At 35.9% G+C, this 17,722-nt stretch overlaps 1 protein-coding gene across 8 annotated transcripts; it reads right to left on the reverse strand.

Annotated features, from left to right (window-relative positions):
* Window positions 1–7,200: 7,200 nt before the first annotated feature.
* Window positions 7,201–17,291, reverse strand: LOC142171505 (putative late blight resistance protein homolog R1A-3). 8 transcript variants are annotated; one of them, XR_012701044.1, is made up of 7 exons: window positions 17,077–17,285; window positions 16,847–16,961; window positions 13,541–13,759; window positions 12,524–12,823; window positions 9,026–11,707; window positions 8,209–8,943; window positions 7,201–8,133 (listed from the first exon to the last, which is right to left on the reverse strand). XR_012701044.1 is itself a non-coding variant. In XM_075233969.1 (7 exons), the coding sequence occupies exons 4-6, from the start codon at window positions 13,676–13,678 to the stop codon at window positions 8,243–8,245; spliced, it is 3,903 nt and encodes a 1,300-aa protein (XP_075090070.1). In that variant the 5' UTR covers window positions 13,679–13,759; window positions 14,534–14,612; window positions 16,847–16,947; window positions 17,077–17,281; the 3' UTR covers window positions 7,201–8,133; window positions 8,209–8,242. The 8 variants fall into 8 exon arrangements, 6 of the variants coding, with proteins under 6 accessions (XP_075090070.1, XP_075090069.1, XP_075090068.1 ...); XM_075233969.1 differs by adding an exon at window positions 14,534–14,612 and having other exon boundaries at window positions 8,209–11,707; window positions 16,847–16,947; window positions 17,077–17,281; XM_075233968.1 differs by adding an exon at window positions 14,534–14,612 and having other exon boundaries at window positions 8,209–11,707; window positions 17,077–17,281.
* Window positions 17,292–17,722: the final 431 nt, after the last annotated feature.

Genomic DNA, 17,722 nt, shown 5'->3' on the forward strand with positions numbered 1-17,722 from the left:
AACTAATGAGAATTATAAGGAAATTGAAAATATACCTATTTTATCGCAAAAGGAACAAAATCTTTCTTCAAGCAGAGGTTTTGTAAAAATATCGGCAAGCTAATTTTCAGTGTTAACAAATTCTAACACAATATCACCTTTTGCAACATGATCACGAATAAAATGATGCTTGATTTCAACGCACTTAGCTCTAGAATGATACACATAATTTTTAGAAAGATAAATAGCACTAGTATTGTCACACATAATTTGAACAATTTGAGATGAAAATCATAATCTAAAGTTGATGCATAATCCATAGAACTTGTGTACAATAGTTGCATACAATCAGATATTCTACTTCACTAGTAGACAAGGCTGTTTCTTGCTATGCCAGGAAATAAGTGATTTTTCCAGCAACTGACAAGTTCCCCTCGTACTTTTTCTGTCAATTGTCACCTGCAACATCTGCATCTGAGAAACCTTTAAGATAAAAACATTTAATCTTTCATACCATAGTCCATAGTCGACTGTTCCTATCAGATATTTAATAATTCATTTAACAAGAGTTAAATGAAACTCTTTGGGAGCTGAATGATACCTTGCGACTTACAAATGCCGAACATAATATATGGTCGACTTGCAGTAAGATAAAGTAAAGATCCAATCATACCTCGATACATTGTTTCATCAACACTCGTACCATTTATCTCTTCATCAAGGATGGTTGACAGACTCATGTGAGTCCCTATAGCTTTGGTATCGGACTTACCAAACTTCTTATAAGCTCTTTTGTGTACTTTGTTTGGCTGATAAAGATCCCTTTTTGGGATTACTTGATTTGCAGCCTAAGGAAGATTGTGAATTCTCCCATCATGTTCATCTAAAATTATCCTTTCATGATATTTGAAACGTCTTTGCACAATTCTGAGTTAGTACTTCCAAAAATAATATCATCAACGTAAATTTTTACAATCAAATTACCTTTGTCTGAATGTTTAATGAAAAGAGTGGTGTCAATATTACTTCGATTAAAGTCATTATTGACTAAGAAAGAGCTTAGCCTTTCATACCATGCTCTAGGAGCTTATTTAAGCCCAAATAGAGCTTTAGAGAACTTGTAGACATGGTTCGAAAAAGGCTCATTTACAAACCATGTGGGTTGCTTGACTTTCGTACTTCCTTAGATATGAATCTATTTAAGAATGCACTTTTTACATCCATCTAAAATAATCTAAAGCACTTGTGAGCAGCATAATCTAGTAGAATAATAATTGATTCTAGCTGGCAACTAGAGAAAATATTTCTTCATAATCAATTCCTTCTAGTTGAGAGTATTCTTGAGTGACCAATCGGGCTTTATTTCTTACTACTTAGCCGGACTCATTTAGCTTATTCCTATAGACCCATTTTGTTCCAACAATGGATGCATTAGGAGGTTTAGGAATAAGCTCCCATACTTTTTTTGTAATTGATCAAGTTCATCTTGCAATGCACTTATCCAGCAGTCATCTCCAAGGGCCTCATCTACCTTTTTTAGTTCAAACTATGAGATGAGAGCAATATTTGAAATCTGCTTTTGCGATCTTCTAGTTTTCATGCCTTCTTGAGAAACAACAATGATAAATTTATGGGGATATCTAGGTTCACTTTTCCATTCGTTTGGTACAACTGTAGTTGTTTCCTTTTCAATAGGACTTGATGGTTCAGGTGTATGTGATTCCTGATTTTCCATATGACTGTCAGTCGAATGATGTTGCTGATCAGCAACTCCTTCATTAGTGTACTCAATTGCTTGAACAGATTTTAGAACTATAGTAATTTCCTCATCATCAGGAAGTTTCTCATTCCTCGAAGAGGGGTTAGTATCAATAAACACAACATGAACAGATCTTTCAATAGATAAGGTTCGTTTATTGTAAACTCTATATGCTCTACTTGGCAGAGAGTATCCGAGAAAAATACATTCGTCACTTTATGGATCAAACTTATCGAGGTTGTCCTTTCTTTTATTGTGAATAAAGCATTTGCATCCAAATGAGTGAAATTAACTAATGCTGGGTCGTTTACTTTTCCACAGCTCATAGGGAGTCTTTCTGAGAATAGGTCTTATTACACACCTGTTGATAATATGGCATGCAATCCTTATTGCTTCTGCACAGAAGTGGTGTGTAAGTGAGTTTTCTACAATCATAGTTCTTGTCATATCTTGAAGAGTTCTATTTTTCTATTCCACTACTCCATTTTATTGTGGTTATCCGGGGGATGAGAAGTTGTGGGAGATTCCCTGGTTATTGATGAAATTTTCGAATACTTTGCTTTCAATTCTCCTCTATGATCACTTCTTATGGAAGAGATATAATATCCTCTTTCTCGCTGAACCTTTTTGCAGAAGACTTCAAAATTCTTCAATGCTTCATCTTTATGACTCAAGAAAATAATCCAGGTAAATCGAGAAAAATCATCTAATTTAACAAAAGTATATTTTCTACCACCAATGCTAGCAGTCCTGGTTGGGCCAAAGAGATCCATGTGCAACAGTTGAAGAGGTTTTGTAGTAGAAACAATGTCTTTGATTTTGAAAAAAGATCTGGTTAGTTTACCTAATTGACATGCATCACAAATATGATCTTTTGAAAAGTCTAATTTTGGAAGACCAGTGACGAGATCCTATTTAGAAAATTTTTTAATAGTATGCATGCTAGCGTGACCAATATTTCTATGTCATACCCAAGGATCACCATTTATAGAGACTAGATGGAGTTGATTTGACATGATATCAATATTACAAAGGGTGTATACATTTCTATCTCTACTTTCATATAGAATGGTTTTACCTGATTCTTCTTCAATGATTTACCCTTTCTTTATAAAACGAACTGCATAATCATTGACACATAGCTGGTTAATGTTGAGCATGTTGTATACAAGTTCATCCACAAGGTAGACTTTTTCCACATTGTAAGATGAGCTGAGGGGGACTTTTTCAATACCAATTACATTCCCTTTTGATTTGTCTCCAAAGGTGACTGACTCACCATCAAGTTTAGTGACTATTTTGAAAATTTGTTTGTCACATATCATGTGCTGGAACACGCGCTATCAAGATACCATTTTCCTCTTCGATTCTTTTTGCGATGTTCCTGTATCAAAAATGTACTTATTTTTAGGTACCCAAGCTTGCTTGGGTTCTCATTAGTTAGTTTTCTGCTTGTTTGCTAGATTTGATGCCTTAGGTCGCCAAACCCAGCTTCTGTTGTTCCTAAACCTACAATGATTAGATATATGACCAGACTTTCCACAATAAAAGCAAGAGGGACCATTAAAATTCTAAGGGATATTTTCCCTTTCATCTCTAAACTGAGCGAATGCATGATGAAGAATTGTTTGCCACAAATATGTTTTATGAGGAGTTGAATGGTATGATTTTATAGAACTATGGTTAGTGGATTTTCATAATCCATTCAGTTGTAATTGAAGTTCACGAACTTCTTCTTGAAGCATGTCTCTTTTAATTTCACATACTTCTAGTTTTAGTTCCCATCCTTTCTTTTCTCGTTGAATCTTTCAAAGTTCGTGTAGAACCTTTTCAATATCTGCAAGATCAATATCAATAAATTCTTGAAGTTCATTTCATTTAGGACACATAGGTGAGCGTACCTCACTTTTTCTTTCATTTACTTCCTCGTGGCCGGATTTTTCTTCATCTCTGATCGCCATGAAGCACATATTGGGTATCTCCTCATGATCAGATCCTTCTCCATCGTTCCATGCTCCAAACAATTTCTTCTTTTGATAATTTCTGTTGAGTTTCTTTTTCAGTTCAGGGCATTCTGCTTGAATATGACCATGTTTTCCACATTCATAGCATCTTCCATCATTCTTGCCGTTTTCATTCACTGGTTTTTTCAATTCCTGAAGTTTGTTTTGCCTCTTCTGCTATTTCGGTTTCTTCTCAACATGCTTGATACTACTTTAGAGAGCACAGCTATGTTCTCCTCCTCCTCCTCCTCTTCCTCCTCTTCTTCTTCTTTTTCTTCTTCTTCTTCTTCTTCTTCTGATGATGATGATGACTCAGGCAATGTTGTTTTAAACGCAGCGGTTTTCTTTTTTTCTTCTTGCACTCGTCTGTTCAAGTGAGTCTTTTCAAAGACAATAATATCACCTCTGAGTTCATCAAATCATCATATAACATTTTATCAAGGTCTAGGCATTCCAATGTAATGACTTTGGGTTTCTAGACTGTAGGTAGACTTCTCAATATTTTCTTGACTTGTTCTCTATTTTTGACTGGTCTACCAAAGGATTTCAGGTCTCCAACAATTTTGCTGAATCGAGAGAATATCTCTTCCACTGATTCTCCATCCTTCATTTGAAATAATTCATAGTCATGAACCAGTAGATTTATTCTTGTTTATTTGACCTTGTTTGTTCCTTTATAGGTACCTTCTAGTTTGACCCATATTTGCTTCGCAGTCTCATAGCTTGAGATCTTTTTATATTCCTCACCACTTATTGCATTATACATGAGGTTCTTGGCTTTGGTATTTACTTGCACCATATCAGCCCGTTCGTCAGTATAATCATCTAAGTCTAGTGGATCAGAAGATACCCAGCCTTCAGTAGTTTAGTCCTTTTTTCCTTGTGGCGTGGGGAGATCTCCCTTTTTTTATGACACGCCAGACTTTGATGTCATATGACTTTGCATATGGTTCCATACGCACTTTCCAATGTGATAAATATTGTCAATTGAAGTACGTGGCCTGACTTGTGATGTTCCTTCTTTAAATAGTACTCCAACAACAATGTTTGTTCACATGATTTTTTACTCACATTGCTTTTAAGCAAATAATTTCTTTTGAGTGTGAGACTTGCTCTAATATCAATTGAAAGTACAAGGAGGGAGGGTGAATTGTAAAAAATCTTTAGTCGACTAACTTTGTTCTTAGTTGACTACCAAGGTTCTGCAGACAATAATTAGTACAACAAATAAAAGTAACTGAGAGTAATAAAAATATATAGGAGAGACATAGATTTTTATACTAGTTCGTGTACTGATGTAGCACGTACATCCAGTTCCCTTGGGTCACAAGGGTTCTCTTAGATCTTCAATCGAACAATTACAAAATGAGAGTGATTTTCTTCACGTTTACCACCAACGAGTAACAAATAAATTCTTGACACAATCTTTCAATCGCTTTCTTTTTTCTCTCTATCTTTTGCAACACTAGTAAGCTTAGGAATACAATGTTTTTACGAAGTAGAAAGATTGAAAACTTGTATGAAAGTTGCGTAAAATCCCAGTCCTTTCTTCCCTTCTTATATAGAGCTTAATGAGGCTGTTGGTTCATTTCTATGAGATTTTGGAAAATCGTTGATTATATAATTTTTCTTTTGAGGTAATGTATTCTAAGAGTAGGACCCAAATGTTGCCTCTTGAATCCGGTCTACGAATCAGGGCCAGATTCATGCTTAGTTAATATGTTGGATTTGCCTTGAACTTATTTCCAATCACTGAAGTTGAGTCTTCCGTTGATTTTGCACAATTGATTGATTCCCTCCTCCTTCCTTGATAGTCTTCTGTCTATTTTGCATAGTTGACTGATTCACTTTCTTTCCTTGTTTTCCTGATGTACGCACTTGATAGAAGGATTTGAATGTGATAGTTGCCATTGGACCTTCCTTTGTTTCTTCCCTACTCTGATGCACTTTCCTTCTTGTGATTTGCATTGTTAACCTGCACATGCGATAGATACATTAGTAGAGAGTGTTTAACTTTTGTTTTTAGTCATCACTGAAATTCGAAATTTAACATAACTTTGTTTGGATAATTGATGAAGATGCAACATCAACGCGATACAGTAACGGGAATTGCTCTGTGGCTTCTGTTTAGGAAGGGTGCAGGTATTAGTTCTATGTTAATCTTTCTCATGCATTTATTTGCCCGGGCCTTGTGTATTTGCACTGCTGGTTGTGGTGGTAACATTGGGAGCTAAAAGTTATGGAGAGGATCGAAGCTCATATCCCATAAATTTTACCATTTATTGAAAGACTTCACAGCAATTAGTTCAGTATTATCACAGGCGAAAAGTGCAAAAAGGATTGGGGCTTTAAGCACAAGGCGCAAATAAAGCGTGAGCTCTATTGAAGAAAAGCGCAATAGAGAAAAAAAAATACATATATGTAAGTATCGTCCAAAACTAATAATCATAAGCATGAATAACAAATATATGGACAAAGAAATTGAAAAAAGTATAGTAAAGGAAAATATCAATTTGGTATCGATCCTCAGGATTATGCTCATTGGCAAGGAAAAACATGTCTTAGAGCCGTGATCACGGCACTGAAGTGCCCGCTAAGCGAGGCGAAGCGCTCAACCTGGTTCGTGCTCGCTTCAGGGCTTAAGAGGTCTTTAAGCGCGCCTTTGACAACACTGAATTGGTTACAAATAAAGAGTTTGAACTCTTCCTGTTGTTCGTTACTATTATATGTTTGGGCGGGAGGGGGCATGTACACCCGTGTATGTGCTGTTTTCCATGACTCTTTTCATTGTTATATATATGTTGCGACTTTGTTGGACTGAGCCGAGGGTCTATCGAAAACAATTTTTCGACCTGCACAAGATAGGGGTAAGGTTGCGTACACACTACCTTCAGGGGCATATGTAATATTAAGATAACGGGTTCAACTGAATTCATAACTTTCAATGCGGAGCATAAATTTATGTGTAAGAATCTATTAAAATTGCAACAATAATAGATATGAACTCATAACTTTAAAAATATAATGGGTTCATTACTAAAAATTCCAAAAGTTGAACCCATAGAATTTAAGTCGTGGATTTGCCTCTGACTACTCTCCCCAGATCCCACTTGTGGATTTGTCAATTGCATGTCATGACCTTTCAACATGATGCAAATGGAATTCCATTTGTTGAACTTTTAGTATCTGTTATTTGCCTATTTGTAGGCTCTTCTTTTTACAATTGATTAAATTGCTTCGAAACTACAAACTTATCACACTGTTCATTAATGGCATTGTATTGCATTCATAACTTTTTCATCACTGTACTCGCCTATATTCAAGCATGTCACTTGCAGGTTATACAATCACTTGAACTCATTAGCACACATTAAAGGCGTAGTGTTGTGGTGGTATTTTACATTCACAGACTTAAAATCGTGGATTATCTTTGAACAGTAAAAAGAAAGGAACAGGAAATATGAAAAAAGATGCCATAGCGAAAAAGAAAGAAAACATGGCTTCAACCCAAGTTGAATGCCCAAGTAGCCTACATTGGAGAGAGATTTCCGGACAGTTTACAAGCAGTTCACAACTTTTCACATCATGAGTTAGCTTTTGCAGCCAAAATTGGCGAGTCTGTGACAGAGTGCTATCGAAGCTTAGCATCACTAAAACTAGTGCTGCAGTTGAGCCGGGCTGTTGAACAACAATCAAGGCATTGTCAATTTGGGAGGATGAAAGTGTGAGCTTCTTGTTTGTTGTTTCACAGAAGACCGAGCAAGAGTAGCAGCAGCCTGTGCAGAAAAATTATCTACACATGTAACTACAGCTGCATCTAATTGCACTTGTTTCTTTCATCCCATGTGCATCAACTTGTTGCGCCTCACCACTGGCAGCCAGCGAGGTAGGTATAAAGACCAGAGAATTTGAATTTTCTGCATTACAGTTGAAGTTGCACCACCATCTACTCTTTCTTCACTGTTATGTAAAGTGAATTCACATCTTCACTGTTATACAGCCAGCCTCAACTCCAAATACGTCTATGGGCTTATTCTTGGTGCGTGTGAATTCCACCAGCCTGCATCACAATTGAAACTCTATGCTGGACTGATTGTGAAAAATATATAAAAACTTGAAAAAGCTGAGATATAAGATAACATTCATATAGTACAGAGGTTTCCCACTTCTTGCTATCCTCCAAATCCACTTCCTAAAAGTATTATTCCATCATTGCACTCCCATGTATGTTTCTGGACTTGAGGAGTAACATATGATATGCAAACAATTCAAGCCATGCCGAAGAAAAGAGATTATACAAGAACAACAATTTGAAAGAACAAATGTAACTAGCAGGGAGAATGCTGGATTTATCTTTAGCCTCTAAAGCTGGATGTATTCCTTACATGCATTCTGCAAAAGAAGATTCAACTGGTCAAACTCTGCCACATATAATAAAAATGAGATAATAAATTCGTCTATACTCACATATTTTCCAAGGGTAAAAGTGCTCAAGACTTGATCAGTTATAAACAAGGACCTGAATATCCCCCATCATATCTTCAACATCTTGCTTAATCTTCAGAGCAGATGATTCAAGTCGACGGCTCCTCACCAGTTCGATACTTTTTAAGGAACAAATATCCCCGAAACTAGGCGGAATCTCCTTAAGCCTACGACAGTACCGCAGTCGTAATTTCTCAAGCGCAGGAAAGGATTCCTCTCTAACCTCCCACTTAGAAAGATTCACTCGCTGCAATGTCAAACATTTGAGATTCTGGAATGTGTCTTCCTCCCCCATGTTCCATTCCTCCCCCTCGATGATTGCGTTTTTAAGGTACAGCTGTTCAAGGTTGGACAGTCTTCCTATTGTTGATAGTAAATCGGATGTCAGAGGAAACTCACACAAACACAACATTTTCACACTCGAAGGGAAGTGAAAATCCCAAAGCCGATTTGTCGCTACAGAGAGCACACTATCATTTGAATTTGAACTTTTAAAAGTTACTTTGAGAGATTCTAGTTCATTTAGGAAGTCCAATTTCGGGAACCAATATCGCCCTGTTGAACAATCCCATGATTCCTTGAGATCAAATCGAAGCTCTTGAAGATTGGGAAACCTTTTGAAAATATCCTCTGTTTCTTTTGAATAGGAAACTTCGAGTCCCAGTAGTAATCTCAAGCTCACTAACTTTGAGTCCTCTGCTACCAGTATTGGTTCATCTGTATCCAAATTAAAGAAAGAACAATCAGCTATGCCCAGCACTCGCAACTTTACAAGATTCCAAATTGTTGGTAATATTACCAAGGGGGGTCCACTTTTATTCACCCACAGAGTTTCCAGATTCCAGAGATTTGAAAAAGACGAAGGCAGAGATTTAACTTCTGTCCGAATGTATAAGTACCTCAAATGAACCAATGTGCATATTTTATTCAGCAAAGAATCATTCGCCCTGATAAAAAAGCTATCCAGTTGCAACACTCTAAGAAGCCTCAAGTGTCTTAGGTGGCATATATCATAAAGAAGACTATTGTCATGATATATGTGGTCAGTTATCCTCAAAGAATAGAGGTGTTTACCAGAATGCCTTTTATTTTTTGAATCGAAATTGTTATGCCCAAAGTGCCCCTGACCATATTCAATGTTCATTTGACGTGGCATCAGATCTGAAGAAGATGATGATGGAGCACTTGAACTTATCTCGTCAAACAACTTTTCCTCTCTTGCTTTTATCAAACAAAAGTCATGCACAAGATCATGAATTTGGCAAGTCGTGTGTTTACCTATCTCATTGAAAGAAATTACCAAGCTACTGGAAATTAAATTATCCAAATAAACATCCATCACTTCTTCCACACTGTTCATCTCTGTGTCTTCCGCAAATCCTTCGGCACGCCAGAATCTTTTCAAAAGTTCGACTGGAATTGCTCTGTCCTTCCGATAACTTGCAAAGTAAAGTAAGCACGACTTTAAGGGATCAGGTAAATGGTCATAACTTAATTCTATAACCTTCATCACGTCCTCCTCTTTCTGGAAAATGAAGGAATTCAAATTATTTCGAACTTCAAGCCACACACTCCTTTTCTTTTCCTTCCCCGCAATGACTCCAGCAATCAAATCAACCACCAAAGGAAGCCGTTTACAGTTTTGGACTATCTCTTCTCCAACATCCACTAGTTCATCAGGGCAACTTTCTTTTCCAAAGACCTTTTTCTCTAATAACTCCCAACTTTCTTCCGGTCTTAGCAATCGAAGGTCAAGAGGATCACTGTGGCGTTGTGCATGCATAGCCACTTTCTTTTCTCGAGTCGTCAAAATAACTCGACTTCCTTTCTCAACTTCAGGAAAAGGTCTTGTCAACTCATCCCATGCTGCAGTGTCCCACAAATCATCTAAGACTATAAGGTACCTCTTTCCAAAAAGATATTTTCGTAGCTCATCAGCAACATCAATATTCTCACTGAATTTCAAAGTTGAGCTAGTAACTTGATTAAATAGTTTTTTCAGCAACTCCATCTCGTCATACTTTTGATCGACTGTACACCATGCACGGATGTCAAAATGACCAAAAACTGACTTATCATTATACACTTTGTACGCTAAAGTAGTTTTACCGGAACCTGGCATACCAGTGATCGAAATGACATCTAGCGTTTTCGGTCCACTGGTGAGCTTCCTAATTATCAAATATGTCTCCTCTTTAAAACCTACGATTATTTTTCCAGCTATTGATGAATTGCGCTCAAATGGCTTGTTGGGAGAGTTTACAACAATGACGCCCATGTTGCTGGGAATCTTCTCAAATAAATTTGAGACATCTTCTTTGATAAGATTGATCTTTTCTATGGCAACGGGAAGTGAGAAAATAAGATGCAAGAGGCCATTATCTCTTACAATAATTGAATCAATGACATCTTTTGTCACGTATGCCACATCTAAAATACCTGCCCAGAGATCTTTATACAATTTTTGCTCAACATTCCCGAAGAAAGATCTTATGAATTCTAGATCTTCTTTCACCAGCCTGATTTCTTCCTTTATCAAAGCAACTAAATAAGCATTGGAATTGAGCAAATCATTTAGGTGTCTAAGTAGAAGATGCATGAACAGGGGTCCATCACTCATGGGAAAGCAGAGTTGAGATGAGTCCGGAGCTTTCAAGTAAACATCTTTGAGTTCTCTCTTCAGGAGTTCAATATTTTCAAGCAAGCCTAGAGTTGCACTGTTTGTTACATTGGTACTCTCTCCATTCTTTGATTTCTCTTCTAAGTCGCGAGCAATAGCTGATACGTCCCTGGTTAGTGCTCCAACACGTGCTAGGAATTCAAACAACTTGCCAATATGAATAAAGTCCTTAGGCACATCAGTGAGAATGATTAATAGGAACTCTATCATGATATGAATGTTTCGAGCCCCTGGAGTGCTAGCGGTAATAACATTTATCATGTGCTCTTGTAGATGAATCAGATATTCTCTAAGAATGTCCGGAGAGGTTTCTAGGAGCTTCTTAATAAAGTGTCCAACTTCTGCTGATGTTGAAGCGTTCAAATTTGTAAAACATATGTGCATAACCTCCAACTGAGTTGGAATAATCTCAAAGAATAGATGTTCTAGCTTGAAGAGTCGAGAGTGCCCACCAATTTGATTAGGCCATAGGAAGCGTCCTACTCTCTCAGCCATTAGTTGAAACTGAGGTAAGACATATTCAACAATCTCATGCCCAACGCAACCATTCACTATCAACTCGTGGAAATCTCTTATATTGCCACATACATTCTGAAGAATCTCATATTCTGTCATGAATGGAGAAAGTTGTTCAGCATGATACTTGGAAAGATGATGGAGATTCAAAAGGAGGAAGTCCAGCTCCAATACCATCTTTTCAGTTAGATCCACGTCAACAGCTTTTTGAATTTCTTCATTCTTTAAGCTCTCTATGAAATCCAGAACATTGAGAGTGTCCTTGCGAAGGGTAGAAAATGACACCTGCCAAAAGACCAAACATTATATCAAATTCTCACAAAGAAAGACAGTTAATTCTCTATATATTATGTTCTTAGAGTTTGAGCAACTAGTTATGTATCCAAAATAAGCATGTCAAGAAAATGGTTTACTATGCATATGTTCAACTGCATTAAAAGAATATGTTCGGCTGGTGTCCCCGTCCCCACCCCCCTCAATTTACTACATTATGCACTAAACAGAGGGATGGACGATTTAGTGAAGATTTATTCTAACCATTCTGAGGAAGAGATGAATATAAGTAACTGTCAAACATATAAACACAACCTCTTGAAAATCATAACTAACCAGGATTGATAAGCTTTATAATGTTTAGTTGTTTTTTTCTTTATTCTTACAACAAGAAGTTTATAATTCTATCAATAAGTTCCTATTCTTTGTTATAAAATAGTGAATGCACATGTCTCTGGTAGCAAAAACTTGCTCATACTCGGTATTTATACCAAATCATACTAACTTATAATGGTTAAGCGATTTAATAACGAAAGAATATATATTAAGTGAAAGAACTTTATGTGCAGACACATGGCATGCATCTGTTGGTTTAGTATATAAAGTCACAATTAATTGGGAAGAAATAAAATAGAATAAACAAGAAATAAAATTTATCCGATTCATGATATTAAGAGAAAAAGTAGTATAGACGTCATGGATTTCGATTTCTTCAACCATACGTTCATTTGCCTCAATATTTTTAGCTTCGGGTTCATTTGCTGAAGTATTTAGTGAAGAAACGGAAGTAGAGGTGATTATGTGAAGGTGGGAATAATCACAACATACGTCACAGATTTCAATGTCTTCAACCATAGGTTCCTTTGCTGAAGTGGGAGGAGCAAGTTTCTGCAAATAAACACCAATAGCATCAAGGTACAACCCAGAACGCCCGTGAAATCCCACAATAGCTACACCTTCTTTCATTACAAGTGAAAATGGGGTTCCACCAGCCTCACACCCAAATGGTCCATAATTCTTTGCATTAGTTATAAAACATAGAGATTTTATAACCGAATGGTCGTAAAAACGTCCAAATGTCCCCTTGATGCCTGTTAAATATTCCAATGGAGTCGCTTCAATAACAACCTGAGTTTATTGCAAATTACATATCGATTAAATAAGTAGCAGAGTCGTGAATTTTGACAAGAATTCAGAAAAGTGCAAGCATGTCATATTAGGATTCAAAATCTCTGACCTAAAGCAAATTTGGACACTTAGTTGAATCCCCCAATGCAAAGGAAGCATCAAACTTAAATATGAAGCAACAACAACAACGACCCAGTATAATTCCACTAGTGGGGTCTGGGAAGGGTAATTTGTACGCAGACCTTACCCCTACCCTGGGGTAGAGAGGCTGTTTCCGATAGACCCTCGGCTCCCTCCCTCCAAGAACTCCCCACCTTGCTCTTGGGGTGACTCGAACTCACAACCTCTTGGTTGGAAGTGGAGGGTGCTCACCACTAGAGCAACCCACTCTTGTTTAAATATGAAGCAACAAGTTCATTCACATCTTTGACTTGAAAGATGCTTATATAACTATAGATTTTACACTGTGTATACTAAAATTGCAAAACGTTGCTACACTATCATATTAAGTTAACCTATTACATGATTTTTCATATCAAGAGTTTGATAAGGTAATTTGAAGGTTGTAAGATAAACGAATAACTGGTTTAATTGTCTTAATAATTAAATTTTTTACATAATTTAAGCTCATTGCTATGACATGACACAAAATAAACTTGAGAAGAACGTGACAATTACGAGAAATAAATATGTTGACCACAATATTTTTGGACTTACCTTGTCTCTTTGACCACCATCCCCACCAAACTTTGGTGAGTCGATGGTAGTACCTTGTTCAATAATGGTTTTGAACATGATGGAGTCTATAACATCTCCATGAGCAATCAATATTTCTTTAATAGGACTTTTCAGCATGTAATTCCATTCTGATCCACCAGTGCCTCCCCATGGCTCCAACAATATTGAGTCCGCTTGATCGTAACTCACTTGATTTCCCTTCACATACATAACAAATCAATGGATCCATTATATGCCGTGAAAAAAATAGAATGAATATAGATACAGTCATGTAATAGAAGAGAAGGCAAGGTACCATTGTTGGCGATTTACTTTGATTTTTTTTTTCAATCCCTTTCTCTTAATATTTCTTATGATCATTCTATTTAAAGTTATTCATTCTATATAGGGAAAATGCATAAGTACCCCCATGACCTATAGTCGGATTTCAACTACACACTTTATCTTTACGGGGGCTATTACCCCTGAACTATTTTGAAATAGAATTATTTGCACCCTAAAGGCTTATGTAGCAGAGCGTGTGTATATTTCACTCTCCCTGAGAGAGTGAGGCAAAATTATAATTTTAATTTATAGAAAAAATTTACTTTCTTAATATTTTAAAATTAAATATATAATTTCTCACGTTTCCTTTTTTCTGTTCTTTTCCTTTGACTTCTTTTACTTCTTTTCTTTTCTCCTACAGTTCCGTCTTCACTTTTCGACATCATTCGCCGGCGACGTTGTCTGGCTTTTCTTCTTTCATTTATCATGCTAATATGCTTCTTCTTTCTCCTCCTATCACACACAATAACACTCTCAAAAAGATTTATTCATATGCAAAACAAAATATACTCAGATCTGAAAAAATATCTATCATCGGAAAATCTTTTCTACGCCGGAAAAAAATGTGGTCAATGAAATTTTAACCGAAAGAATTTTTTTTCTAACCCAACAGCACATATATACTCAAGATCATTCACCATCACTCACCTTTTAATTTTGATTACGCCGCCCACAACCACCATCCAAAACCCTCAACCACAGTAGCCATTAAAGACCTTAAGCCAAGCTTAACAAAAAACAAAAAAAAAAAAGAAGTCACTGATTGAAGACATTAAGGTGAATCCTTGTTGTTCAGCTTGGCTAGGTGACATAAATCAAATAGATAAAGAAGAAAGGAAAAAAGAAGAGAAAATGAGGAAGAGAATAAGAAATAAATAAAAAATTTAATGAAATACCATGTGTCAAGCGAGTGTGGTTCACCTCCTAAAAAAAATATTGTGGTGTTTTAAGGGTGAATTTATTCTACTTCAAAATAGTTCAGGGGGATAATAGGACCCCCGCAAAGATAAAGTGTGTAATTGGAAATCTGACTATAGGTCAGGGGATACTTATGCATTTTCCCTTCTATATAAGGTGTTAGAAGAGTAACATAAGTCATTAGTTTTTTTTTTCAATCCCTTTCTCTTAATATTTCTTATGATCATTCTATTTAAAGTTATTCATTCTATATAAGGTGTTAGAAGAGCAACATAAGTCATGAGTTTTAAGAAAGGGATTCGTGCTTGTGTGTAAGTATGAGGTGAAGTAAAGGAAGTAGAGGTGATTAAGCAAAGGAGGAAATAATCACTTAAACCTAGCATTTAATCACATTTTCATCTTTATATTTCTTTGTTGCCCAATGAATACTAAGATTCAAAGGTTAGAGGATCAATTTAGGGAGAGGAAAAGAGGCATAACCTCAAAAATTAACATATTGGAACCAAAAAGAAAGATCATAAAGGATCATTGACACATGGACATCTAATCATATGTCGGGTTGTTTAAAATTATTGCATAATGTGCGAAAAATATATAGATGTCCTGTGCTTCGCCTGATGAAAGCAATGTTGTAGCCACCAACGAGGGTTCAACAAAGCTTGTAGGAAATTTGGTTTTGAAAAATATTCTTTGTGTCCGGCTTAACGTGCAATTGAAATCTATGTCGCGATTGATGGATCTCTCAGATTTTTTTCCTATGCATTAAACTTTTATGTGTTATACATGACATCACCTCAAGGATGTTGACCGGAGTGTGTGAACGAAGAGATGGATTCTACTATTTTTAGAACAAGTCGAGGGTGTGTGCGCTGAAGATAGGTGGCATTGACTTGTTGAATCTTTGGTACAAGCATTTGGGACATCCTTCTCTACAAGTGACCTAATCAATTTTTGTTGTAGATGTAAAAAAAAATTGACGTTTTGTATAAGAGTTGTGATGTGTATCATCGGACAAAACAAAAGAGAGAAAAAATTTCTTTGAGTAATTTTAGAGTTTCTAGCATTTGTGAATTAATTCATTGTAATTTATGGGGACCTTATTGAATGACTTCGTCTTGAGGTGCATCGTATTTTTTATTATTGAAGATGATTATTCGCGTGCTGGTAGATTTTTTATTGATTGATAAGAAAGAAGTAGCCAGACTGTGAAGAAATTTTTTGCAATGATAGAGAGACAATTCAATAAGCGTGGAAAGAAAACATCATCACATATTGAATGTAGCACGGGCCTTGCATTTTCAAGGTAATTTACCTATAGAGTTTTTTTTTTTTTTTTTGGGGGGGGATGTATTTGGCAGCATGCCATTTGATTAATCGAGCTCTGTCCTTAACTTTGAATGGAAAAACCCCTTATGAGCTTTTATACGGTCGAGTGCCTATGTATGGGCATGTTCAAGTATTTGGATACATGTGTTTATGCACATAATTCAGGGAGGACGGGTGACAACTTTTCGAGTAGAAGTCGTAGGTGTATTTTTTCATATTTGTTAGGACTAGGATTTACTATTTGTATATATATTCTTGTTACTCAATAGATGAAGGCAAGGCTTTTCTCTTCCTTTTTATATTTTGGCAACCATTAAGTAAATTGTATATATCTTGTATGTCGGTTGTATAAACGGCATACAATATATACAACTAACATAATTTTATACAAGTTGTATATAAGTTGTATGTATATATAATTTTTTTACCTCATTCTGTACAATAAAAGGTTATATTCAAATTGTATATAATTGTAGCTTTTGACTGAAATTACTGTTGAGAGTCCCATTATCATAAATTCAAAGGCTTCCTCTTTCGAGAATTCTTAATATTACTTATATTAGGGAGAAAATTAGAAAAACGATTTATGAGCGAGTGAGAGAAAAAACACTTTGGTTTTCTTCTGGCAGAAACCTATTGGTAACTTTGAACAGATACTACTATTAAGGGTTGTGTGCCTTCCCTTTTATATATGACTGTACAAATTGTATGACATACCGATAATTTGATTGCTTTCCCTTTCTCTCTTTCTCCTTCAATTTCTTTTCCTCTTTCCATTGTTGTAACTGTTCCTTCCCTTCCTTTCATGTTCTCAAGATCTGATGCATAAAACCTAATCAGGAGAAAGAATACAAAGAAGCTGAAGAAAGCCATTGCAGAAAACACGATTGCAGATATAAAAATTCAGTTAAATAAACTTTGTTTAGGTAAGACCATGGTTGACTAACCTTTTTAATTGATGTTGAAGATGAAAATTCTGAGATACATACTGAGTCAACACAGATTATGTAATGGTTGCTCCTCTCTGTTTTTGTTGTTTTTGTGTATGTATGAATTCTCCCCTTTTCAACAAACCAACTAAGAGATAAGAAAAAAAATTCGAAATAGGATAAGGGCACCATATCATTGATGTTAGGTAGAAATTGGTTGGACGCCAATTTGAAATATACAGTCTTTAGCAGAGAAAATACCCCAAATAGTCCACTATCTTTTGTATTTTAACTCAAACTAATTCTATTTCTTTTACATCGAGCACTAATAATCTACATTCTTTAATAAAATGATACACTTTTAGTCTTCAGATATGAAAAAACAAAATTTCATAAGAAAATATTTTCCTAAAAAAAGAGTTCTTATCATTTATTTTTCATTGTTTGTTTGGTTGGTTTGTTTAGAGAATAAAATATTTTTTAGAAATTATTTTATGCTACTTTTCTTACCCCTCCCCCTTCTCTCAAATCACCATGTTTCTCGTGCTCCCCTTCCCCCTCCCGTCCCCTTCTCCCAACCCCAATTACCCAACATTTTCAAAACTCTATTTTCTTCAAAAATTTAATTATTTTTTAAAAAATTTATAAAAACCTAAAGGGACTA

This window comes from Nicotiana tabacum, chromosome 17, assembly GCF_000715075.1.
Source record: "Nicotiana tabacum cultivar K326 chromosome 17, ASM71507v2, whole genome shotgun sequence".
NCBI classification, from domain to species: Eukaryota; Viridiplantae; Streptophyta; class Magnoliopsida; order Solanales; family Solanaceae; genus Nicotiana; species Nicotiana tabacum.